This window comes from Mauremys reevesii, linkage group 7 (genome assembly GCF_016161935.1).
Source record: "Mauremys reevesii isolate NIE-2019 linkage group 7, ASM1616193v1, whole genome shotgun sequence".
NCBI classification, from domain to species: domain Eukaryota; kingdom Metazoa; phylum Chordata; order Testudines; family Geoemydidae; genus Mauremys; species Mauremys reevesii.
The window spans coordinates 5,162,885-5,190,733 of NC_052629.1; the positions used below are offsets into that span (position 1 = coordinate 5,162,885).

The window sequence follows — 27,849 nt, forward strand, 5'->3', positions numbered from 1 at the left end:
GGGGAAGAGGCCACGTAGGGCTAATTTACCAGCAGTCTGAACGTCACCCACGTAGAGCTAATTTACCGGCCACGTAGGGCTAATTTACCAGCAGTCTGAATGTCACCCAGAAGTGAGTTGGGAGCCATTGCACAGCACAGGTGCCATGCGCTCACACAGATGTGTGTCTGTGGGCACATTTGCCACTAGCTGAAGGTGTTGTGTCAAAGATGCATTTGATGGCTTTAGAAAAGAAGTAGGAAAGTTTTCTAAATGCAGTATATATATTATCGTACTGTCAGACTTCCCTGGTGGTTTTGAACGTGTGCTGTGTAAAAGCCTGTTTTTTTCTGCAGGGCAGCATCCTTTTCCCCAACCGATCTGTGCACCCAGGAAAATGTTAACATAAAAAACCCTGTTATTGTCTTCACTGTTCTATTGAGAGATAAATGCTTGCAGCTGTGACATAACCCATTTCTATCACACAAACAAATGAAACTGACTTATACCAAGTGCAACTGGCAAGAGGATATTTAGAGTAAAGGTTTCCTATTCTTAACACACTCTGTTGTGAATACAGGTAGGCACCACTACAGCTGAGTAGCAATTATAGTGCTGAAGTTCCTAGGCATGAATGGTTACACTTTATTGAAGAACTCCAGCCTGAAATCTGAATTTCCTTGGTTTTGGACTTTTAAATTGTGTGGAGCCAGAAATGGGACGTGGCAATAATACCTAGTATTTACTAGCTCTTTATATTGCCAAACTGCTGTACAAACATTACCAATTTTCATAACACCTTTGTCAGGTCACTATTGTTATCCCTATATTACATCCGGGGAAACTGAGGCACAAAGGTTAAGGGCCTTGGGCAAGGCCATAGCAATTAGTCATCAAATTAGGGGTAAGAATCCAGAGTGATCCTCAGTTGCCAGCATTGTTGGGTCCAATTTGAAAATGGTGCTAGCCCATGCAGCGAAGAAGAATGGAGCAGAGACAGCAGAAACCTGGGATTTTTAGAACTTTTAATCCACCTGGCTCCTGCTATGTGTCCCACAATGCACAGCAAGAAAAATCCCAGAATGTACACAGCTCAGCACCGAAGCAAAGTACCATGGGATACCCCCAAGAATGTCACATGCTTAGAATGCAGCAAGATGCTGCCGTGTGTACATGATACGAATTGAAAGAAGGCACAGCTGTCCCACGTGCACGCTATTCTGCAGGTTATGTACTGCTCAAAAAAAAAAAAATCAATCTCAAAATGGATGTAATCCATTATAGTCCCATCACGCCATTAGTCAAGTACCTACTAATGTACAGATACACATGGTGACAGTGATGACAGTGATGGTGTGAAAGTGTAGGGGAGGTGAGGACTACTTGTTCAGCAGTCATCAGATCAAGAGGTTAGGTTACCTCCAGTTCAGTTACCCCTCCTTGCACAGATGCTCAGGATCATCCCACACAGAGGGATCTTCTCATTCAACATTTGCATTTTTTTTTTTCATTGTTCATTATTGAGTGGGTTTGGTTTATGTCTGTAATGGCCAAATTCACCCATCAACTGCTGAACAAACAAAAAAAAAGGTCCTGTTGTGTACAAAAAACTCTCTGGGCTGTAGGTATAATAAACCAGGGATTCCTGCAACTACACACATGTCTCTGATCCGTCCGTTGCCACCAGGTAATTGGTAGCAATGTTCTAGGAAACTATTGGGGAGCCTCAGGTTGCTATCTGAGGGGTATTATTGCTATTTATTATTTGCATTACAATAGTGCCTTCCATGAAGAGCATACAACCTCTGTATAAGATTGAAGGTTTGGGTCTAATACAGCAGCCTGGCAACTGACCACCAAGGGAGTTCATCCAGAGCTGCCTATTAAAGGCTCCTATTCTCCCCTCTTGTATCAGGGAGCATGGTGGGGGAGGGATAGCTTAGTGGTTTGAGCAGTGGCCTGCTAAACCCAGCGTTATGAGTTCAATTTTTGAGGGGGCCATTTAGGGATCCAGGGCAAAAATCTGTCTGGAGATTGGTCTTGCCTTGAGCAGGGGGTTGACTAGATGACCCTCAGAGGTCCCTTCCAACCTTGATATTCTATGACTGCAGGGTTCCTCACTGCAGCCCCCCTTCTCTGTTGCCAGCTCCCTGGCTTGATAGAAACCCCCACCTATTTCTGGCCAGGTGAGCTTCACCCCCAATTAAGCCTCATTGTGTCCTAGCTCCCTGCTGGGTGCTGCCTATGATTAATTAGCCTTTCTTGCCAATATTGACCCCTCCAGGGCTAATGTGAGGTGAATGCCCCCATCAGAACAAGGAGTCATTAAAAAAAAGAGACTTTGCTAGACTGTGTTGCATTTTTCTGTTTTGGTTTTTTAAAAAAATTTTTTAGAGAGAGAGAGAGAGAGAGAGAGAATTATACATAAATGGATGAAGGGAAAGTGGTAGATGAAATAATGTTTGAATTTCAGTAAAGCATCAATAGTGTCTCTCAATAGGTTACACTCAAAATAGATTCAAATCTGCTTGGATAACATCACTATCACTTGAACTAAAAATTACCTAGCTGCTATTAACAAATGGTATGGTATTGATTTAGGGGGTGGGATCTCTTCAGTACTTAAGTGATCTCTGCTGCATCGAGTCTTAATTCCTTCTTTGGTAATTTAGAAGAGGAAGTAAATAGCATGTTATTGATATTTGCAGATGATGATAAAATGGGAGGAGTTGCAAATATCAGTGAGGACAGAGAAATAACAGGAGGGGCCCAAAGATTAGAAAGTTTAGGAAATTACAAAATGGGGACTTGGCTTGGAAGCATGTGGTTAATACAGCTGCAGAAAAATAATGCAAAACACAGATAATAAGTAGGAAGGAGACACCCAGGAATTAGCAATGGCTGAAAGAGGCACATGGGTGATAGTGAACCACAAATCAGAAATAAGTTGCAATGTGATATGCCTGCAACAGAAAGGTCAATGCTATTTTGAACTACCAGTGCAGAGGCAGCATGGCCGAGGGGCGGATAGGTAATACTCCCTCTCTCCAGGGGTCTGGTTTGACCCCACCTGGAGTAGTATACCCGGGTCTGCAAAGGACATAACCAGAAACATATGACAAATTGTGGGGAGTTCAGGGAAGAGCACCCTGGAGGTGAAGGAATTGATTGATTGAGGTTGGGTTAAGGGTTAAATATTGATAATTGGCCTTAGCGATGACTAGTGGAGAATTACTTAGCATGTATGCTCCTGACAGATGCTCATCACCTATCAGGATCAGGCCCTATAATAGTAATAAGGGGGGGGAGGTATAACTAACACTAATATGACACAATCAAGAAAGGGAAAAAATTAGTCTGTATGTCAGGAAAACCTTCCTTCCTGAGACTGAGATGTATGAAGCTGCAGAATAAAAGTCTGATCCTAGCTGCTACAAACTTCTCTGGGAGCAGAATAATGAGCCCAGACACCCCAATGGAGGTGATGGAAACCTCATTGCTTGGGACAAGGCAGAGAGATGTGTGCTAGAGGGAACATAGCCAGGGAGATGGACTCGGTAAAGCTAAGAGGTATTTTCCATTTCTAACTCCTGTGATGCTATGATGCTCCCAAAGCTAAAGACTTCATCTAGCACAGCAGACAGTGCTGCTGTGGGTCTGTTCTTTTGTTACTGCTATAAACGAAGCATCATCTGGAGAAATAAATACAATTAACAGAAAAGCTTCTCATGCACCACAGGCCACTCTACTGCCAAGAAGCTGTTGTAAGCTCTGCAGCCGGTGATTTCCAGCAGGGAGGAGGGCAGCACAGACTCTGCTGGCTCATCCAGGGTAAAGCTCCCTTTTGGTTCCCAGGGACGAGCTCCTGCCCATGGACTACTGTATAAGGGTCCAAGTTGGAGTCTCAGCTGTGATGATGGGCAGAGTGAGTCCAGTCACTAGTTGGGGCTTTGCTAATAGATAACAGCCGGGCCACTGGTTAGCAGCTGTGTGAGGTGCCAGTCATTCTGGCAAGCCTGAAATATTAGCACACAGCACGTTTCATTTACAGAGCAATTCTACAAACACGTTGTGACAGAGAGGCTCCTTGCCAAAGGGTCCCCAGTTCTTTGCAAACAACTCTCATCTCAGACCTGACAAACTCAAGACACCAAATGTATCATGCAGGTATCTACAGAAAGCTCATAACTTGTCAAGATTCGTAATCACTGAGCAATGAATGCATGGGTAATATTTAAGGAATAATGTATTTACAGGTCTGTCGCATCTTACGTGCATTTAACATGCATGATTTCATCTTTATGCGGTTGGGAAAAAAAAAAAAAAGAGAAAAATGATTTGAGCATTGGCCTGCTAAACCCAGGGTTGTGAGTTCAATACTTGAGGGGACCATTTGGGGATGGTCCTGCTTTGAGCAGGGGGTTGGACTAGATGATCTCCTGAGGTCCCTTCCAACCCTAATAATCTATGATTTACAGGTCTGTCACATTTAACATGCGTGATTTCAGCTTTATGCGGTTGGTAAAAAAAAAAGAGAAAAATAACAATTTTAATACTGTACCTGTAGTGCAGGCGATTCCACCTGCCATTACACTCAATGTAATTTTGACTATACGTGATTTTCGCTTTACGTGCTGACTGCGGAACATAACCCCAGCGTAAGATGCAACAGACTGTATACTGAAAGTCTTCTCTATGGACTTGGAGTGAAAGTTAGTGTCCAGCAGATATGTCTCAGTGATTGCCCATTCAGGCAGGAGGGAGTTGTTACCCTGCTCTGGTTAGCTGGTGATGAAATGCAAGGTTCAGTTGTCCAGCGTTGCTCCATCCCAAGACTATCAATGGAAAAACATCAGAGACCATTACAAGCAATCAAAACCACTTGGAGGTTAAAATAAAGGGAACATTACAACAGACAGAGAGACATGCTGCCTATGAACAAAGACAAAAGACTGTTTCAGTATAACAGAGGGTGAGGAAAGGTACTCTGTCTCCTTTCACTGAGATGATATCTTGGGGAGCGGGGATGTTCTCATGAAAGATTGGATTCTGGCTGCGGGGAAGGCAGTCAGCTCTGCAACAGGTTGAACTTTGGGGGGGGAGGGAATTTACTTAATTAAATAGGAAAGGTTACCGTTAATAAGTGTAGATCCAGGTTCGTGTTTTACGATTTTTTTATTGCAACCATTTGTTTCCATCACTCCTTCTTGTTTCTAGCATAATCTCTTCCCTTTCTTAAATAAACCTTTGTTTGTTGTATTGTGTGATTTAAGGTGAAATCAGTAACGTGGGGTACACTGCTCCTTTGGGAGCAGAGGATCTGGGATTTCTGTGAGTAGGCAGAGTCAGTGGCTGGATATCACAGGCGAATGCTTCAAAGGGACTCGGGGACAGGGGTTAGAATATGCAAGATGAAGACAGGGCTGGCATAGCCCAGAGGAGAGTGCTTGAGTGGCTGAAAGGCCGGTGGTGTTTGGGACCCAGCTAGCCACAGGCAAGACTCCCTCACGCTGGAGGCAGGGGGTAACGAGGCGCCCCAAGAATTGTCACACACACTGCTTGATTTTTCAAAAGGGCCAAGCAATAACCCTTACAACCCTGTGGCAAGGGGAATATTAATTCCCATTGTACAGATGTGAATGGAGGCAGCAAGATTACAGGAGCTGCCTGGAGCTATGGAAGAACCTGGAGACAAAGCCAGGATTAGAAGGGAGAGGTGCTCCCTGACTCCCTTTCCCATGCAGTGAGATGGAGAATTGGTGGGTTGGAGAGATTCAGGGGGGAGTGTTTTACAGAGGAGCAACAAAGGAGAAGGCTCTTGCATCAACAACGAGGGGGAGAGAGGAGGCCAGAGCACTCCCCACCCCCACTCTCTAAACACCTCCATAAACCTGTCTCTGTGTCCCAGGGCTTTTAATAATGCTTGCTGTAATCAATCAGCGGAGGTAATGGCCTGGAGAGCAGGAAGCATTGTATCTGAGCTGAGCATGCAGTCCTATCACAAAGGAGTTTCCGGGGGGTAATGTTTTTACAGTTATAGTCTGTGGTGAGCCGTTCTGCATTTCAAGCACTTCTACCTTGTTATTAAATAACTAATAATTAACCAGGAGAGGCCATTCAAAGAGCCTGGTGTGGTGATGTCTGGTAATAACTTTTTTTTTTATCATACAAATCTATGCTAGGACTACGTGCTGGAAGACAGTAAAACACATATAAGGGGAGGGAAAGAGAGTTTGTGATGGCCAAACTTTTTTTGATTTATAAATAAATCTGTTTTGATATTTGCAATTAAGTTGGCAAAGTCTCTAGTGCTTTGTTCTGGAGGTTGCTTAGAAGCAGGGTACCGCTGGGTTTATATCTAGGCAAGCAGCCACCTCCATCAGTGGAAACCTACTGTAGCATTCTGCATTCTTCCTAAAAGATTTATCTGAAACAAGATCCAGGGCTGGAGTGTTTAAAAATGAAAAACAGCCCCCCCCCGAAGTGTTTGTACAGTGCGGCTTTAATTGTAATTGTGTTTCTTCAGGTTGCAGTGGGGCAAAGGGGTAGGGAGGGATGTTGTATCTATAGAAAATGCTTTGAGCTCCCTGGCTATTTCAGGAAGACTCCAAGTCTCCTCCTCCTTATGTAAATAAACATGACAGATCCCACTGCTTGTGCTGAGGCAGGGAGGATCTGAGAGTGGGTGGAGGCTGCTTGAAAGGGTGAGCAGCATTCTGTGGTGTACGGATGTTATGTATGCACTTATTGGGAGTCGCTAAGCCGGTACCGGTGTGTCTGTGCCTGTGCATGCTGATAATGACTGAATGTGCGGACTTCTACATCACTGCTCAGTGAGAAAGGGACTGCAAGGTAGCCAGCCACCTTGCACAGTGCTATGGGGGGACAGATAACAAGAAACACTCTATACGGTAAGGTGCTAACCACCACTGGTGTTTATACAGCAAATTATGTATGTAAATTCTTAGCCCTCTGCTTGACCCTTCTGCAGCAGAGAGAATATGGCTCTGAAAGGTAAGCTAGGTGCAACGCTGGGGACTGTTCTCTCTGCAATTTTTTTTCCTATTTCTCTTAAAAATCTTGTTTGAGAGCTGATCATATTTAAAGCAGAAGCCTTGGGTAGGGTGAGTGTTTATCTTATCTAATTCCATATGTCGTTTTGTTTTATTGCTTTGAATGCAAGACAAATATTTGTCTATATAATGTTGATTACTGTGCTGACAGATAACATGGACAAAAAGAAAGTATGTGTCTATACCCTGACAACCTTGACCAGGAGAAATGGCAAATAAGCATCAATGTAGGTTTTAATTTAAGAGAAGGTATCAGGGTTTCAAAATCAAAATGTTCATCGTTATCATTGGGGTTTTCTTTTAATCACAGATTGTGCGTTTCTGGACTATTTTATTTTTAAATTTTAAATTTGACATGGTTTAAAACAAAGATGCTGGCTTGAACTGACTGAGCTTAGATAACTAAGCAAAATCCATTAAGCACAGTACACTGTATGTGTTTGCAGGATAATGTAATACTGCGAGTGGGGGGTGGGGAATTACAGACTATTGAATAGGACGGTGCTGAAGCAAACTTTAGGACTGTTAATATGATATACTCTGTGTGTGTGTGTGTGTGTGTGTGTGTGTGACACACCAGAATTGGCTTGTGAGAAATACTGTACTCAATTCATATTGAGCTTGCTCATTGCTTTGAAATGTTTTCTTTAATTTCTGGACATTGGACTGAGTCTGGAGTCTACCTGAATGAATATTTGGATATGGATGATATTACAATAATGAATATGAATGTAACATGTTCTATAAAGATATATTTACAAACACAGATACATTATTCTCATACATACACAAAATGGAAATATTTCTGAGTTTGAGTTGAGATGTATTATGAATACATTCATAAATATTTGTCTGCTCCAATCCCGATTTTTCTCATTTTCTCACCATTGTCAAACAACAATATAATTAACAAGTAAATATATTCAACAAATGTGTATTGATTCCTTTCTCTCATATATACCAAGGATGTCTCTATAGATATTACCATTTGTTCATGAGTTACCTTCTGCATTTTAATCTTTGGTCAGATCATTTTGTGTCTTTCTTTGCTATCCCTACAATCCACATGCTAGTTGCAAAATAACATAACTGTTATGTCATCAGAAATAAAAAGAAGGAAGTCCCTGGATAGTTGCTTTGTCATCAGTGCTGGATTTTTTTCCACTTCATCTTTTTCTTTAATCTATTCTTTTCTAAGTGAACTGGAGAAACCTGGATAGAAACATTATTTGCATGATTGTATCTAGGTTTTGGGTTCACCTGCTGACTTGCCGCAACCATTGTGATGATCACACAACTTCTGCCTTTCAGTGATACTGCACCAGTGAACCCCAGTTCTTGAAGTTTTACTTTTATAGGGGGACAAAAACAAAATTAGGAGACGTGGGTAATTAACTTGATTCTGTCTCTTTAAATAAAGAATAAAAGCTGCAAACAATATGATAAAAGAGATGCACAGCTGATAGCTGAGACCAGAAATTACTTGAAAAGTGATGTCAATAAAGGATTTTTTTTTAAAAAAGCATATGTAGTAAAACACTTTTAAATTGGAAATTTGAGAGCAACTGCAGTTGTGGGTTGTCTGCCTGTGGCTACCATACCTTAAGTTTCATATTTCTATTGACTGCAGTTTTTTTAATTTCAAAAGTACCTGGAAATGTTTACTTTATTAAAATGATAATTAAGAACGAATAAGGTAATGCTAGTGAAAGCAGCTGGATTGACAGCCCGGAAGACTGGAATCTTTTGTTTATAAAGAGAACAGGTACAGCAGAGCCAGAGGCAGAAGCATTGCAACCTCCCACCAAACTGACACTTGCCAGTATCCCTTGACCCTAAGCTGGAGGACTCAGGTGAAATTTTCAAAAGCACCTAAGTGACGTAGGAGACTCGGGGTATGTCTACATTGCAGTCACGAGGCTCTATTGCAGCATGCATAGGCATACCTGAAGTAGCTTTTAAAAATAGCAATGTAGCCACAGCGGCATGGGCTACCCTCATGGGTACAGTCCTGCCCGGAAACCCTGGTACATATTCGGGCAGTTAGCCAATGCTGCTGCCCGTGCCACCATGGCTACGCTGATGTTTTTAGCAAGGTTGCTCGGAAATGCCTGCATGTGTTCCAGTTGGATGTCCTGATTACAGAGTAGTCATCACCTACTGGAGCTGGTGGGTGTAATTTCCAGCTGAAGCAGACATACCCGTTCTAGCTCTGATGGAGCTAGCATGCTAAAATTAGAAGTGTAGCTGTGGTAGTGAGAGGGGCAAGCTGCCCTGGGTACATACCTAGGGTCTTGAAGGGATTGCACTTGGGGCTGTTAGCTGCCCTTGTCAATGGTGCTGCCTTCTATTTTTAGGCACTAGCTCAATCAGAGCTAGTGTGGGTATGTCTCCTCGAGCTGGAAATCACAGCTTCCAGCTCCAGTGTAGACGCATCCTAAGTCTCATTGGAAGCCAGCTGTAGTGGATTGAGTTGACTAGAGTCCATTAAATCCTTGGTGCCTCTGCTGAAACTGCCTCCAAGGATATTGGTTGGAGCTATTGATAGTGGGGCTAATTTGATGTGATGTGAACACATGTCCACTGGAAAGCAGGCTGAAACTACAAACTCCTGTCCCAGCGGCCATTTAACAGGTGCCAGGTAGCAATGAGGAATTCATCTGGGTTGTTACTGACTCTGGCTGGATTTGAATGAGTGACTTAGAGAGGAAAGTCTTTTGATACCATCTATGGAAGGTTTTGGCTGCACTGATGCTGCATTGTGGGGGCTTACAATGGAAAGGAAAACCTATGTATACACTCTGTCACTGTAACTAGCATAGCATCCTCCATTCAATAATCTCAAGTCCCTTTACAAACAATGAATTAAGCCTCATCATATCCCTGAGTGGATGAATATTGTCATTATCCCATTTTGCAGACAGACACTGAGGAATGGAGAGGTAAAGCGACTTGCCCCAGGGCAGTCAGTTTGTGTCAGAGCTAGGAGTAGAACCCAGCAGCCTTGCCTCCCAGCTCTGTCCTGCAATCACAAGACCACCTCTCCTCCCCGCTAATATTATCTGTAAATATTATGTCTGCTTAAATTATTCTAAAAGCTATAGGTAAGCTTATGTTTGGAGTCCTTTGTGGTGGGGGGAGTGGTGATTTTATTTGAAATGACCGTTGTATGCAGTTCTAGTGCACTCCTGTTTCCACTGACTTTAGCGAGAGTGTGGAAGGACAGCAGTGCTTGCAGATTGTCCTAGTAGCGGGGTTGATGGGTTCTTAGTAGAGTCCTGTGTCATCTCTCAGTGAAGTCCGGTCCCACCACAGGGGCTTAGAGGTAAGGAGCTTTAAACACGAGAGGATGGAGTTGAATTGGGTTGAGCTTCCTGTAACAGATCCCTGAACGAAAACCTTCCCAACATGCAAATAATGTAATGAATTTATTGCATGAATGACGAACCCCTTGATTTTTAAAAGAAAATGTCTGGTAACTGTGTGTGTACACCAAAGGCAAGGTTTATCACTCTCTTGCCCCATGTAGATAAATGTCATGCAGTATCCGAGCATCATTACGTAGTCTCTGTCCACGTGCCACTGTGCATTATATGTATTATAATTTATCCTATTCTGTTTCTCGCTCCCTCCCCCAAACCCATATCAATACTTAGTGCAATTTTGGATCCTATATATAATCCAAAGAGAGTAAAAGTTACAAACAGTAAATTCAAGGGGAGCATAGCTGGGGCCATAAACTTTTGCAAAAGATGATATCCATAAATGTTTTTGTTTAAAAGGGTCCTTTTAAAAAGAAAATGTTAGCCCCCACGGAGATTTGCCTTGTTTATCGGAGGCTGCAGTGTCCCTATTTTGATGAAGAGAGCATTTGTGTGCATAAAATATATACATACAAAATTGCACTAAATGTTTATATCAAACAGTACTTGCCATTTAATCCTAAATGAAACATAGCTACCATATAGACATATATAGTAGTAAGCGTATCCCCTGCAGTACATTGGGGGTTGGACTCTCTATTGCCTGCTGTATTCCTTTGTAATACTCTTTTCTGGAAAGAAGTAAAAATGGTTGTTTCATATTATTGATCATTCAGGACGCTACTGTCGCTCGTTTGTTGAAGACCTAATTCAGTAGGGCCAAATCCTTGGGGTTTTACCTGAGAGAGACTGCAGGATTGGGGCCCAGTAGTTTTGATTTCACTCTGTCTTTCTCAGTATAAAGATAACTAAAAGGGCTTCCTTAGCAAGGGAAGCTACTGTGCTGAGAGAGACAGTCACTTTTTGTATACATGTAGAGATTTCAGACTAACGTACAGATCTCTTCAGGGGGCTTTCTGCTACCCAGGATATACACAGTGGATTAATTCAGATGTGTGTGTGTGTGTGTGTGTGTTCACACACACGTTCTGCTTAGCTAACCTCACCCATTATAAATGATGATCACCAATAATGCTCTCATTCCAGGGGGTTAATTTTATTTTTAATTACTCATATGTCACCAGCATTTCACATAATCATGTCACAGAGTAATTCTTACCAGCAGCAAAGAAAAAGAAGTATAAAGTGTGCCATTTCCCCAGGGCGTGTCTTCACTAACAACTAACGTGGCTATGTAGTCGCGGCCAGCCAGCGCTATAAAAAACCCACCTCCACGAGAGGAGTAGCTACCAGCAGTGGTGCACTGTCTACACTGGCACTTTACAGCACTGAAACTTGCAGTGCTCGGGTGGGGGGGGGTTTCACACCCATGAATGAGCGAGTAAGTTGCAGTGTAGACAAGCCCTTCCTCCAGGGTTGTCCAGCCTATCCTCTCATAGCAATTTTGTTGCTAGCATCCTCTATATGTGGTTGGAAATTGGTGGTGCTGCCTCTGATCATAGAATCTTTCTCCTTCATTATTTTCTCTCTTGCTGTTCTCACATAATACTGTTAAGTGGTAACTGTCATCAGGGCCGGCTCTACAGTTTTGGCCGCCCCAAGCAGCGCACCGAATTGCCACTGCGGGCGGCGGGGGCAGTCCGTGTGCCCTTAGGGCGGCAGGCGCATTTCCGCGGCGGCGGCAATTCGGCAGCAGCTTCTATGTTTAGCTGTCCGCGGCGGCTTCAGCTAAACATAGAAGCTGCTGCCGAATTGCCGCCGCCGCAGAAACGCAGAAAGATTCTATTATCAGAGGCAGCACCACCAATTTCCAACCACATATAGAGGATGCTAGCAACAAAATTGCTATGAGAGGATAGGCTGGACAACCCTGGAGGAAGGGCTTGTCTACACTGCAACTTACTCGCTCATTCATGGGTGTGAACCCCCCCCCCCCCACCTGAGCGCTACAAGTTTCAGTGCTGTAAAGTGCCAGTGTAGACAGTGCACCACTGCTGGTAGCTACTCCTCTTGTGGAGGTGGGTGTTTTATAGTGCTGGCAATTCAGCGCACTGCTTGGGGGCAAAACAACAGGGACTGCCGCCCCTTGCAGATTGCCGCCCCAAGCACCAGCTTGGAACGCTGGTGCCTGGAGCTGGCCCTGACTGTAGTACTTCTTTGGGGCATAGCTAGCCTCTCAAGTGACCAAGTCTCTCCTCTGAATACTGTATGCAGTAACCTGATGTTTGGAGGCATGGAAAGACTACCATATGGCAGAGACATTGAAGAGGATAGCATGCTTGAAGTAGAGACAAATGAAAGGATGTGATATAAGTATATAAAATAATGAATGGTCTAGACATATAATAGTGAATGGTACATTCTCTAGAGACCATTCGTTATTTTTATATACCTATATCGCATGCTCTCTTTAAGTAGTCCTACCCTTCTCCATACGGAGGAGAGATGGAAGTCTTTTCATGCCTCTAACATTTCGCACCTGTCGCTTAACATACAAGGAGTTCAAAATGACAGATGATATATTTAACCATCATTCATTTAATGATTAAACTGTTCATGCACTGTCAGGAGAGCTTCTAGATTCTCTAAGGCCTGGTCTACACTAAAAAGGGGGTTTGAATTAGGGTACGCAAATTCAGCTACGTGAATAGCGTAGCTGAATTCGAAGTACCCTAGTTCGAACTACTCACCCGTCCAGACGCGGCGGGGTTGAACTCCGCAGCTCCCCCGTCGACTCCGCCACCGCTGTTTGCCGTGGTGGAGTACCGGAGTCGACTGCAGCGCTTCCGGAGTTCGAACTATCACGTCTAGATCAGACGCAATAGTTCGAACTCCGAGAAGTCGAACTCACCGCGTCGACCCGGCCAGTAAGTGTAAACCTTCCCTAAGACATTCTAGGCAGCCATCCACATTCTTAATCACAACATGATACTCCCTGAGACAAACGAATCACCTGGTTGAGAATCTGATGCACAAAGTCAAATTTACTAAACAAATTTTATTTGCAGTGCTAATCTCTGGCAGGAACTGAGGGGAAAAGATTTCTGCTGGTGTGCTGCCTAATTTAGAGTGTCTGGTTTCCTTTTAATAGTGTGTTGTTACAGAGTGTCCAGATATGCTGAGAGATGGAATTGGGAGAAATCTATTCGTCTAAAAATAGATAATTACCTAGATTAGGCAAAAAGGAAAGGTGTGTTTCCTGAAAGGTGATGGCAGAGTAGAGAATTCACCTCGGCTTGCTGGTCCAGAGAACCATCTTAGATTATTGGTTGCACAGCAGCATGTAGAGTCACAGAGCAAGACCTTTTGTCTCAGAGCGTTCCTCACCTATGTAGTGTAAATGCACAGGGTGCCTTCTGGACACAAGCCTCATTATCCAAATGCCTGTGATCAAAGCAGATGCCAGCGGAGGCTAGAATCCTGTGTGAGTGTGCTTCATGTTAAGGCTGATCTGCTTTAGTTCTGTTGTCTATTTGTCATTCATCTCCTATCCTCCTCCAATCAACTTCGGTTTCCTTTTTAAAGCACATTCATCTGCATGAAGCTGACCTAGGACGAGCCAGAGCCTTCTGGTGCCCGAGCCTTCTCCTCCGCAGCACTTCCTGTCTTGGGCAGGCTTACTTCCTGTTTCTGCCTCACTGACTCTTCCTCCCTTGACAATGTACCTCTTAAAGGGATGTTATCTTCTGTCAGTTATAGGAATCTTAGCGGTCGAGGAGCAGAAATTCTCTGTTTATATTTGTTAGTTTACCTTGTGCATTTGACAGCCCAATGAAATCGACAGGGTCAGAGAGAAGCACCGAAAATGATGAGAGGCATAGAAAACTTCCCCCCAAGGACTGGGAATGTCTAAATAAGAGAGGAAATGTGAGAGAAGGATAGAAAATAATGACTGGCATACAGGAAGTAAATCAGGTGCTCTTATCTGACTTTTCTCATCATCCAAGAACAAGTGTTGTCCTGACAGGCTGGGCCAGCAGGGCTCTTATGGCACTCTGGCACTTCTTGGCATTAGTTTTGGTAACATAAATCGGTTTTGGATTATTTGGTGCTAGTCTGCACTTTCAGGGAAATGATAGCGGATGTCATTCCTTTCCTTTCGTCGTTAGCGCTTCAAAACTCATCAGAAGCAGCATGGTCTGCAGACTAGGTGCTGCCCTGGGAGTCAGGTGACCTGGCATTCACTTGTGATCATGGGCAAATTGCTTAACTTCTCTGTGCCTTGGGTTCGCCATGTCAAAATTGAGGATTATGATGCTTACTCTCCTTTGTAAAGCACCTTCACATTTCTTTTTTTTTTTTTTTTGGTTTAGCTTGTTTTAATTTCATAATCATAAACTTAACTCTGCAGTGCAGCTAGACTTGTGAAGATAAGGGAAATGAAACCCAGTAGAAATGCAGCAGTAAGTCAGGAACATAAGGATTACAAGGGGCTAAACACCAGGGTATGTTAGCCCCAGCTACAGAAGGAATGGTTGGTTAAGACAAAAAGGAATTTTATGACAGCTGCCCACGGTTAGTAATGGTGATCTTCTTCTTTGTTTTGCCGTCTTTTGCTCCATAGCTAGACATTGCCTTCACCACCTCCATCCCGTCTTTGACGCAGCCAAAGACAACATGCTTCCCATCCAACCACTCAGTCTTAGCTGTGCAGATGAAGAACTGGGATCCATTTGTGTTGGGGCCAGCATTTGCCATAGACAAAATGCCAGCACCTGTGTGCTTCAGGATGAAGTTCTCATCACGAAACTTCTCACCATAGATGGATTTGCCTCCAGTTCCATTATGACATGTAAAGTGACCACCCTGGCACATGAATCCAGGAATGATCCTGTGAAAGCAGGACCCCTTGTAACCAAATCCTTTCTCCCCAGTGGTCAGGGCACGGAAGTTTTCTGCTGTCTTTGGAAGCTTGTCTGCAAACAGCTCGAAGATGATGCGCCCCAACGGCTCATTGTCGGCGGCGATATCGAAGAACATGATGGGGTTGGCGGCCATGGCGCGTCGCGTGAAGGGGGGGCCTTGAGCTGCATGAGAGGCACCATATAGGTGAAGAGTATTCTCACTTAGTACTGTGGTCAGTGAGGGCTGAACCCATCACTAGATATTAGACCCATGGTACTAGTACCCATGCTCAGGTTGTCATGGGGTTTAGTATGCTGGCATTTATGGATTGTTTTAAGGTTTTATCACATCTGGAAGAACTGAAAGGGAGAGAAGCATAGAGTAGGGAAGAGCTATGGAGTGGGGGTTGGGTGGCAGAGTGAGCTTGCTTTAAGAGATGAAGCTCTGAAATGGTCCATGACGTTCCCAGAATCTAGAAGGACACTTTTTCCCAGGTGTAACTCCCCTAACGTCTGTGGAATTATATCAGGGATATATTTGATCCTTGAGCTTTTCCAGACACCTTGTCTATGAAAGTATTTTCCTTTTCCATCTTATCTGAGTGCCTTACAAGTTGTTAAAATCTCTCTCCCTGATAAGTAGGAGTAAATTGTTTGTTTAGATGCCAGGATTTTTTGTTTTGTTCAGCCTTAGCCTTCTTAATTTTATAGGGAACATTTTCCATATTCTGAATATACCTTTATTGTAGTAAAAAAGATCTTGTGCCCCATTAAGAAATATAAAATATTTAATTGCTCTTGGACTGCTCCTCAAGCAGCAAACTAACAAAGCTCTTTTACTAAGTGTAAAAAGGAAAAATGCCATACCTTTCTAGGAGCAGAACCCCTCCCCACCAAAACTATTTAAAGTACTTGACAATATTCCTTTAAAATGCAAGCAGTTAATATACTGTATACTGTGGCTCACCGGGCTTTAGACATGACCCTGGAGTAAATGCATAATGTCCTGTGGCTTGGTGAAAGTTCCGAAAAAATTAACAAGACCGACTGACTGCAAAGCTCTTTTGCTCATCGGCAACTTTTCTAGGGTTTTTGCGTTTTTCTTTTGTAAAGGCTGGATGGTAGACATGTGTCCAAATGTTGGCTTTGCTGCACAGGCATCAGTGATGCAGCCTGTGGAGTGAAATAACTTTTTAAATAAAATGTGCATGAGGAAGAAGACAAGTTAGAGTTTTGGCTTTTGTTTGAAACCCCAAACTTCTGTGAGCTACCCATCTTCAGTAGGAAGTGAATACAATGATAAGAATAACAAATAATACCTTACTCTTCTCTACTACTTTCTATCTGAAGCCACACAGATTGATGATCAAACACATAAAGATTGTTTACAACTGGTATTTTCAAAGGCTTCTTACAAAATGAATTAGATTTGGAAAAGTCACAAGAAGAAACAAAATTAGTCTCCATCAAAGATGTTGTGTATTTAGTTGTCGTGGTAATAGAATCTTGGGTTGCTATGGCAACTGAGTTAGATTATTAGGGGATAGCCCAGGCTGTTTGGCTGGCTGTTGGTTAGTTCTGTGTGTAGCAATAAATGGCTGCTCCAAGGTTTACAGCTCTCTGTGTCTCCAGTGATTTCTTCCTAAAACTGTTGCCCCAAGAATATAACAACGTGGCCACGAGGATGGGATGCCTGTGCTGCCCCAGCAACAGAAGGAAGTAGAAGTTAAGGTACAAAAAAACCCAAACAAACAAACCTTATTTGCTGCTGGAAGGGGGTGAGAACTGGTTTGTTTGCTCTGACTGTGAAACTGAAACTAAAATCATGGCTACACTTACAGGGCCACTGGAACCTTTTGAGGAAACTATAGTGCAATGTCCTGTAGATACTGAGCGTTTTGAGCTTTTTGTTATTGCAAATGACATTACAGAAGCGAAGAAGGTGCCAATATTCTTAAGTGTTGTAGGGGCTAAGACCTGCTCCCTTCTACTCAGCTTACTACACCCTGTTAAGCCAGAGACTAAATCTTACAGTGACATTGTGGAAATCCTGGGGTTCCATTTTTCTCCAAAACCACTGGTAATTGCTGAAAGATACAGGTTCCACAACAGAGACCAGAAAGAAGACAAAAAAGTTGTACAATTTGTAGCAACATTGAGAAAGCTTGCAGAACTCTGTGAATTTAAGGAGATGTTAAATGATGCCCTACGTGACAGGCTAGTGTGTGGCCTGCACAGTGAAGCTATACCCATTAAATGGCAGTCGGGAAGTTTAGGCTTGAAATTAGACGAAGGTTTCTAACCATCAGGCGAGTGAAATTCTGGAACAGCCTACCGAGGGAAACAGTGAGGGCGAAGGACCTCTCTGGCTTTAAGATTAAGCTTGATAAGTTTATGGAGGGAATGGTTTGATAGGATAACCTGATTTAGTCAATAGGTCAATAACGTGCGACCACTGGTAATTAGTACCGAGGGTCAATGTTGGGATATTGAAAGTCTTTTTCCTGAGTGTCTGGCTGGAGAGTCTTGCCTGCATGCTCGGGGTTCAGCTGATCGCCATATTTGGGGTTGGGAAGGAATTTTCCTCCAGGGTAGATTGGCAGTGGCCCTGGAGGTTTTTCGCCTTCCTCCGCAGCATGGGGCAGGGGTCGCTTGCTGGAGGATTATCTGCTACTTGAAGTCTTTAAATCAGGATTTGGGGACTTCAACAGCTGAGTCAAGGGAGAGAATTATTTCAGGAGTGGGTGGGTCAGCTTTTGTGGCCTGCATCTTGCGGGAGGTCAGACTAGATGATCATAATGGTCCCTTCTGACCTTAAGTTCTATGATTCTATGATTCTTATACGGAAGCGCCTATTGACAGAGGCTCAGCTTACCTTACAGAAGGCTATTGATATTGCTGTCTCCATGGAACTGGCTACAAAGGAGGCACAATCCATCGGTGCATCCCCTACGGTGCATAAGGTGTCACAGGAACCTACCCACAAAACGGTGGGGAGTCAGGAATGTTACCGCTGTGGTAAGCCGGATCACCCTGCATCAGAATGCTGGTGTAAGGACCTGGTGTGTCGACACTATGGCAAAAAGGGACACATTGAGTGTGCCTGTAAACAAAAGAACACATCTTCAGTTGAGTTGCCTGACTTCACCACCTCCAGCGAGACACCGAATCAAGAGTCACCTGTTCCTGACTTTTCCCCTCCATTACTGCCAGCGGCTGAGATACCCCTCTGCCCGGCACGAGCTGATACCCCATCCTCACCCATTCGCCCTACGAACCCTGAGCCCATTGTCAGGTCCGCGCCCAAGACACTTTCGAGTGCAACAACACCAGAAGTCCACCGTAATCCACCTAGAGACAGAAGGCCTCCTTGTCGGCTGGATCTTTAGCTAGGGCAAACCCACAGTTACAGGGCAAAATCATCCCCGGGGTTTAGCTGGGAATGGAGGCAGTCTACCCTCCTTCTCTAGTTAGTGTTTGTTTTATTTTGAGGACATTGTTATTAAGGGGAATATGTTGTGTATTTGGTTGTCGTGGTAATAGAATCTTGGGTTGCTATGGCAACTGAGTTAGATTATTAGGGGATAGCCCAGCCTGTTTGGCTGGCTGTTGGTTAGTTCTGTGTGCAGCAATAAATGGCTGCTCCAAGGTTTACAGCTGTCTCTGTCTCCAGTGATTTCTTCCTAAAACTGTTGCCCCAAGAATATAACAAAAGAGAATCCAGTGTTTCCCCTCAGTAACATCCTGTAGCAACTGAAAACAAAATGGCTTCTGTCTCTGCACACAAACTCCAGTGGAAGCTGTAGGTGCTCAGCATCTCTGAAGATCAGGCCTTTTTTGTTTAGCTGCCTAAATATGTATGTAGATGCCTGTCTTTAAGTTTGAAGGCTTGCAGATTTTTGATCATAATGTATAACCTTCAGTGGGTCTTTTGGTGAATGTAAAGTTTTTAATTTGGAAGGAAATGAACAAGAACAAAAGAGTCAAGTCCACCATGCACAGTGTCCAATCTTATGAAACGTGACATTTTAAAGGGAAATAAAAGACATAAATCATGAGCCAAATTCTTCCTTCAGGTACTAGGGATGTAAAATGGCCAGCAGGCCCCAGCAGTCCCGCACCAGCCGGCCGACCAATCCCAGCGGCTCAGGCTGGCTGGAGTGGCCCCATCTCCAGCCGCATCGGTGGGCGGGATCAGCCCCAGTCACTTCCTCAGTTAATCGTTTAAACTAAATATTTTAAATAATTTAAATGGTTAACTTTTTACATGGTATTTACATCCCTTTCAGGTACATGAATGCAACTGTCACTAAACTCCATGGAAGCTACTCATCGGAGAGGGGACTTTGGCCCCTTTACATTTAGTAAAAACGCTGTACCTCTGTTACTGACAAGACTTTACAGTATTGAAATGTGACAACGTTTAAAAAATCTAATTCCACTTGCAAACACACCATTGATATTGTTCCCTTGTATTTCATTCAGCTTGGAAAGGGAAACTAATTTGAGCACTTTCATTTTCTAGTTACCCTAAACTAGCTCAGAGCTGCTGTTTGATTTCACAACTCTGGAGGGGAACATTACAAGCCTGTAGTCAGTGCTGTTTTTATTTTCCTTTCATGATGTTGACTCAACTTGTTAGTGTACCATACTAAACCTGGCAACAAGGAAAGAAACCCTGGGTTGAATTAGCAACCTAGTCTGTTTTCCATTTAACTGAAGTAGAGAAACCCACATTATTAAAACTTTATTGAAATATTGCCTCATATTGCTGTGGAATTGCCTGGGATATGTCACCAACTGGGCACCCATTGAGATTAATCTTGATTTTCTGGGATGCCAATCTTAACAGCAGAAATTAATTGACAACATTCAAGATTGTCTTAACTTTTTATGGACAAAATGTCAAACACAAAGAAGGCCATGAAACTCAGAGGACGCACTGATGAAGCCCTGTATAGGACAGAGTTCTGCTCTAAGTTATGCCCAAGCAACCTAGCTGACTTCACTGGGGGTTGCACAGTACAACTGAGATGAGAATTTGGTTCATAGTGTGAAAAAATAGAGATGCAGAATAATTTTGCATTCATACAACTTGTTTGGTGTCAAACATGCCAGTTTTTTTACTGCAGCCATCATAATTACAGCTCATGGCTTGCATCCTGCAGTGAGATCTGCTGATGAATAGAGGGGTCTAAGCAGTGAAATGCTACATGGGCATGAGGGTTCATGTCAGCAGATCCTGATTCAGCAGCTGTGCTACAACGTCTAAGAGATACCACCACATAGGTGCAGTGCTCCATCCCTATGTAGGTCTGGCGTTATAAAAACAAGCACATGAGACCAAATCCTGGAGTCATTCTTCAGTTTGTAGTCAGACGGAACTTTCCTTGACTACCGTGTAGTTTTGCCTGAATAAGGATTGCAGGATTTCCCAGTTTGTAATGTTACAAAGAGAAGGGAAATTTCCTAATGTCTCACATCCCAATTCAGCAGCTCCCCACAATCCTGCAGTGCTGTAAGATCATCGCCTCCCATCGGGCAAAAAATAAAAAATCAGGCCTCCTCCTCCCCCACTCGCCACCTACTCAACCCGGTGATTTAAGTCATGCTTCTTTCCACGCTCTTATGCTCCATACATAGCTGCATTTATGGCAGAGCTCTGAACCTTATGACACATTTCATTTCTTCCTCTTCCCCACCCACCATGCCCCCAGTATGTTAAATAGGCTCTTTTGCAGGAGCTTAACTAGCTGTTTTTGTTCCTATTCCTGGGTATGTCTAACAGTCAGGGTACCTATTCCTTCAGTGTGTCCCTGCTAGCCCAGCGAATCAGAAATCCCATCTATCTCTTCTCTTTGTGCTTTTGTTCATAACTCATCCTCTCTGCGAGTAAGCCAATTGACGTGAATGGTACTGCTCATTTGTGTATGGAACACTCTCTTGTGGGTACGGGTTTGGCAGAATCAGCTCTTTGGCTATGAGATGAATAAAGCATTGGTCATGAAGCATGGAAGCATTAGGATCCATTCTCCTCTAAATACACCCGGGCAATTCACAATGACATTAATAGAAGTATGAGTCTACAGGTGGTGGAACTTAGTGAGTGGATGATGACTAAAAACGAATAGTTTTCTATCTAGATATCCGTCCTGAAAACGGTTTGTTTGGGGGGTAGCTGCCTCCAGAATGAGAATATTTTGGTGCCATTTTGTTCTCTGACAGGGCTTAAGAAACAGGTCATCCTGTGTGAGGTAGTCAGTGAGAGAATTGCCAGTTCTCATGATTTTAGTTGTATTTTTCTTATGCAAATCAGAGAACTGGTGGTAGTTTCATAAGATGTCATGATACTCAAATGCACTAGATATATATGTATGCGCACACATGTGCATGCAGATATACACACTGCTGCCCTTTACTGGATGGTGTCAGAACTACTGTGAGTGTCATAAGCACTACACTGCTAACAGATTAAAAAAGAGACACTGAAATTGAGAAGAAACATTTCCTTTGGTTTGTGAACATTTCTTCCACCCACCCACCCACCCCCGAAAGGTAAATTTTGGATTTACTAAGCTGATGAAATCCTTTTAAAATAAATGTGTCATTTCCAGTCATGTGGTTGCTATTTGTTTTCAGGCAATAAGATTACAATGCCCTTGATCACTTGTTTAAAGCCCTGGTGCAGCAGATGCCAGAGAAAACAAGTTCCTGTGTAGACTACTCCAGCAGCTATTTATAGTAAAACATTAACTAATATCTCCACCAGGCTGGTGTGGGAGTCATTTATGCAGCAAATTGGAAATAATATTCACACTTCACTCGTTGGCATAACCACTGGGGGATGCTGTTACTTTGCTGCTCATCTTTCTTTTGTGATTGGTTTGTGCCATTTGGATTTTGTGTTAGGCAGTACCAAGGGAACCCTCCTCCCCATCCCCCTCCACACTACTTTTAAGCTGCTAACATCCACCGCTGCTAAGGCTGCTCGTTCACCTAGCTAACTAGCCATCCAGAGTGGGGTGTATTGATTTAACTATTTTTCTGGTTTCTGCAGTGTGGTTTCATATTTTTACTCAGTTGACCATATTCAGAGGTGATGTGTTGGAATTGGGGAGTAACTTATCAGCAGCGGGTTTCTAAATTGTGTAACTTAGGTGCTGAGAGGCCTGAAGAAGGTGGAAGTTACACCAACTCTGAATTTGGCCCAATGACTGATTGACAAAAGAAGATTCTGCATATTAATGAACTGATTAGGAAACTAATTACTGAGGGGGGGGGTTTAAATGTGAGGCAAATGCCATTGCTAAGCCAGATTTTTGACTGAAGGGAGAAATGTCACCCATTAGCCTGACTTAGACTTGGAAGGTCTTAAATCAGTTGCTTGGGAAATGATTTTATTGTAATGAGCTGTGCTTGCTAACACCCTAGTGAAGGCTGTCCCTGTTAAGGCAGGAGTTTCTTTGCTAGGCCTGTTTGAGTGAGTGGGTAGGATGCTGCTGGACTGGAAGGCTTGTGGCCTGATAACGTATTGGCAGCCTTATTTCTGGTTTCTATTTCCACCTCTGCCACTGACTGACAAAATGAAAATTTAGTGGTTAGATCATGGGAGTGGGAGGCAAGGTTTGTAGTTGACACAAGCTGTATTAAAGGTGACATCTAACCTGGGGCAAATCGCATAACCTCCCTGATCCTCAATTCACCCCTGCAGAATCTACTGTTGCAGGGGTATTATAAGGATTAATTAGCACTTGTAACCAAAAATATAAGCACGTTATAAGTTCCATTAAACCAGAGAAATTTAAGTAAACGCTGGAATTGATTGGATAGTAAAAATAGATATTATTGAGCAACTTCAGACACCAACTTAATTGATCATGTTATAAAACCAAGCAAATTAAGGATTGTAGATCCAGAATATTTGAAAAAAGCCATTGAGGGCACCACACCATGAGAACAACTGAGGAGTTCGTGTCTGAAATTTAAAGTGCAAGAAGTCCCACTCAATAGAGAAAGTTAAAAACTCTTCACTTTCTACTCCCCTTTTGTAGATACAGTTTTAAGGGACTTCCTTTGAGGGTTACCTCAGCACCTTCGGCATACCAAAGCAATGTCTCCTGGATAGCTGAGGATCTGGTTTGGGCAGAAATTGTTGTTGATGATCTGCTAATTTGGGGCAAAAGTGACCAACACCACAATGGGGAGACCTGTGTAACAATCTGAAGCCTGGGAAAGAGAATTTGCTGAATAAATAGTCGTATTGGATATATGCTGGGTGATAGAGGAGTTTGACTGAACATTAGAAGAGTGAAGGCAATTATACAAATGGTAAAACACCAAAGGGAGGCCTTTGCAGAGAGTCACAGACATGTTAACAACAAATTCATCTTTAAATTGTCACTTAACTACTCTACTGAGAATTCTGCTGGGGAACAATACAAGACAGCACTGAGATGTGATAGGCAAGAGAAAGGGAATTATGAAAAAGGTGTTACAGCCACACCATTACTGAAATATCTTAATACTTACAAAGATTCTAAGATCTCAGTCATTGCAAACTCACATGAGCTGGGGGCTTTCCTTCTGTCATTTTCATCCAGTTTCAAAGCAGTGGCTAAAACATAACAGAGCTATGCTCAGATTGAAAAGGATTCTGGCGCTTGTATTTGGTTGTGAAGTTTATGGTCAGAAATCAGCTGAGGAGGTAATCGCCCATTAACCAGTGGAGGCCATGTTACAGAAATCTCTGTGCAGAGCACAGCTTAGACTTTGAGAAATAATCATAACATTGCAAAAGTACTGTTAGTGTTAAATACTGGTCTGATAAGGAGCTGCTTATAGCAGGCTTGCTCTCAAGAGATCCTGTAAATAGCAAAAGCAAGGAGTTGTAGGAAGAAGTGTTTGAAGTAAATTTGACTCAAGTACTGCATTTTTAAACAATACTAGCAAATGCAAAATGATCCAACACCTTGAGAAAGTAATTTTAGATGAATGATTATCGGGAGGAAAAACAACAAAACAAAAACCAGGAAAATTCCAAGCCTAAAAACTTTCTGGGACTATGCAAATGAAATTGCTGCGTGGAATTCTTTACAAAGGGGATTGTCATAATACCACATAGCATGATGTTTGAAATAATAAGCATAATCCATGGTGTTAATCTGGACAGAGAGACATTCTTACACAAAGAACAGAGCCTGAGATGTTCTATTCTGGCCAGGCCTGAATGCTGCCATTGAAGATAAAGTATCTCAGTGTAAAATCTGCAATAAATACAGGACACGGAATGCAAAAGAACTTCTGAAATCATACGAGGTTTCTGACAGTTGGTTGAAAATTGGCACAGATGTATTTGAATTAAATGGGAAAGATTGAATCTTAATAGTGGACTTATATTTATTTATTTGTGGTAAATTGAGCTATTGCACAAGACTACTGGAGCGCAAAAGGCAACTGCAGGCAGGCAGAAAACAAGATGTTAGGCACCTGTTGCAACAAAATGGCAAATGATGTGGTGAAAATACTAAATTCCGTGGCATCTTTTAGTCTGTAAGCTCTGTGGGGCAGGGACTGTCTTCTACTATGATTTGCACAGCACCTAACATGTTGAAGCCCAACCTGGTTGAGGCCGTTAGGCACTACTGCAATCTAATTGTTAAATAATAACCACCTTGGGGGAAAGATGCCAAATTCTGCAGGTGCAGAATCTACAGGGCTCTGATTGAGATGAATGGGACAGTTCCAACCTTTTCGAGCTATTTATTCATTCTGGTCATGATTATTTTCTGCACAAGAGCTACAGATATAATCTTAAAAAGAAAGCTAAGAATCTGGAGCACAGTTTTGCAGCAGAAGGTGAACTGAGCTGTAAATTCTGTGTCTGTGGAATTGTGGCGTCGTCATTACACTCCTGTCCCACAACAGGGGTCAATATCCACTGATACCAATGGCTACTATTACAGTTTCACTGGTGGGGAGAAGCGAAACAGGGGCAGGAGTGTAAAAGATAGCCAGGTTAGGGAGGTAGTGTCTGTGGACAAGGGCTCATCTGCACCAGAGGAAAGTGATTTATCTCAGACCAGGACAGCTTTACCCGCAAAGAAACCAAAACAAACCTTTTAAAGTGAGAGACTGTGGGTCCACTTCAGAGTTGAGTCTAGTGGTCTGATACTGATCTCACAGAGGTGTAAACAGAGATTAAAGGAGGAGGAGCTGAGATCAGAATTGGACCAGAGTCTCAGCTTCTGTAACGTACACCTGCTTTCAGCCATGTAAGTCATCCCGTTTTAGACTTTGACTCTCACCCACTTCCCAACATGTAACTCACGTTCTCTCTGCATTTGGTCCTACATGTTTGTTTTCATGACTGTTCCATGGTCCTGTTTTGTTTTCTCCGTTGCTGCTTCCACCTTCCTTTTCTTCCTGACAACTACAAAGGGTTTGTCCCTGACAGATCCATACTTATTCTTTCTCTGGTTTTCCATGAAATTTAATATTATGATGTCCAATTTATTGCACTGTATATGGAAATTATGCCCAGGATAGACTTTCCATTAAATTATATTTAAACTGGAAGAGAACACTGGCACGTTTACAAGTATTCCAGAATTAGTTCCCTAAATACTGAGACTAGTTAATCTTTTGGAAGGAAAATATTTATATGATTTTTAATGATTTATATTTAGCAGAGGGAATGCATATTTTTTAAACATAGCCTATATGAGGCCTCCTGAAGAAAGGAAAACATCTTTTACATTGATTTGTAGTCCATGGAAATACTACGTGGCCATAAAATATTTGCAGTAGGGTTCTGGCTTTTATGCAACTGGCTTTTGAAGCCTGAACTGTGCTTAACCCTCTGAGAGTGGGTGCTGTGCTGAATGCAGCTACCTTTGGGGTGAAGGATGGAAGCTGTTTAACAGTTCACAGGAACGCTACACAACACTTTAGGACACGAAGTGATAAGAATACTGGGTGCAATTAAAACCACAGGGGAAATAACAGCCTTCTGAATATGAGTAATGGGCAAAAATTGGTGAAGTGTTTGTACTCGGAAAAGTCTCTTTGGAGACGTGCACATACACATGCATGCTGTGAAATGAGACTTGGGGAACGTGTACAGTGTCTCTGGTGCTATAAGGATATTAGTGATATGTCAACATCAAAATATTTGGAGGTACATTTAGGATAAACCCTGAAAAGTCTAGACACTTAGCTGAAGTTTCTAACACTAACTGAATCATCAGAGGTTTCTTCTTTTTCTCTTTACCCTCTTCCTCCCCCCACCCCCATGCACCTAAAGAAGTGGATATCCTTCTCTCCTGATCCTCCAACCCATGCAGATCCTTCCTTCTCTCTTCCCTGACTCAATTCTTCCATTCCCATGGCTCTCCAGTTTCTTCATGACCTGACACTGACCCCTCATCTCCCTTTTCCTGGCCCTGAACTTAGCTTTTCAATATTCAGCAGGATCCACTCTCCCTTTGTTGATATCATAGTGAGAAGTTTCAAGTGTAAAAGCAGCAAAGAGTCTTGTGGCACCTTATAGACTAACAGACGTATTGGAGCATGAGCTTTCATGGGTGAATACCCACTTCGTCAGACGCATGTGGTGGAAATTTCCAGAGGCAGGTATAAATATGCAGGCAAGAATCAGGCTAGAGATAACGAGGTTAGTTCAATCAGGGAGGAAGAGACCCTCTTCTAGCAGTTGAGGTGTTAACACCAAGGGAGGAGAAACTGCTTTTGTAGTTGGCTAGCCACTCACAGTCTTTGTTTAATCCTGATTAGTGTAAGTGTAACACACTTGGGGTCCCTTCTTGCTTTGATCAGCTGTTCTACCAGTATGTTCTCTCAGCCTGCCATAGGACTTTGAAGACAGGAGCTGAGACTTTGTAGATGAATTTCAGTAATGGTCAGAAATCAGTTGTGTGTCAAGGTAAATGAGAGCTAAGGAAACTTGTCTAAACCTTTTCAAACTGAAAAATAAGCTTAGCTTCAGTTCAGCTTGATCTAGGGATTTTTCTATTCTGCATCCCTTTCTCTCAGGAATATTGTAGCACTTCTATGCTGTATGAGACTATTGGTCTGTCAAGTCAGGTATTTTACCTCTGCCAGTATTTGATGCTCAAAAGAAGGTAGAATAACTCACATTATGTACATATGGAATGTTGCTGTAGCCATGTTGGTCCCTGGATATTAGAGAGACAAGACAGGTGAGGTAATATCTTTTACCTCCAATCAAAGATATTATCTTACCCGCCTTGTCTCTCTACAATGTACCTAATTTTTTAGTGCTGTACATGGGGAGAGAAGGAGAAAAAATCCTTTCTGTCCCTATGTTAAGCTACCCTGAAGCCTGAGATTTGATTATCCTTATCTTATTGTGCATAACTAGAGATGTTATTAGCCACAAGATTATCTAAACTTCGTAAAATAAACTCCTTGCTTCTCTGGCCTCCGGTAATGAATGCCATACGCTGCTACATACTGTCTGCAGTAGTGTCTCCTTTTGTTCTGAATTTACAGGCCACTAATTTCACACCGAGTGAGACCATATTCTTCTTTTAT

General features: G+C 42.8%; 2 protein-coding genes across 9 annotated transcripts in view; one reads left to right on the top strand and one right to left on the bottom strand.

Annotated features, from left to right (window-relative positions):
- Positions 1-27,849, top strand: part of NEURL1 (neuralized E3 ubiquitin protein ligase 1) — a 280,255-nt gene that overhangs the window by 143,820 nt on the left and 108,586 nt on the right. Inside the window, exon 1 of one of the 8 annotated variants that reach the window (XM_039481702.1) lies at positions 6,686-6,890. The exons of 6 other annotated variants lie outside the window; for them this stretch is intronic. In XM_039481702.1, coding sequence (XP_039337636.1) covers positions 6,857-6,890 — 34 coding nt within the window. In that variant the 5' untranslated portion in view covers positions 6,686-6,856. Of the gene's footprint in view, positions 1-6,685; positions 6,891-16,904; positions 17,011-27,849 lie in introns of those variants that run through there. One more of the 8 variants, XM_039481706.1, reaches the window with a different exon arrangement.
- Positions 14,895-15,469, bottom strand: LOC120368942 (peptidyl-prolyl cis-trans isomerase A-like). The gene has a single exon (XM_039481708.1). It carries the CDS (start codon positions 15,431-15,433, stop codon positions 14,933-14,935), a length of 501 nt encoding a protein of 166 aa, XP_039337642.1. The 5' UTR covers positions 15,434-15,469; the 3' UTR covers positions 14,895-14,932.

Coding starts and splice junctions, on each gene's coding strand:
- LOC120368942 (XM_039481708.1), bottom strand. CDS start 15,433: ATGGCCGCCAACCCCATCATGTTCTTCGATATCGCCGCCGACAATGAG.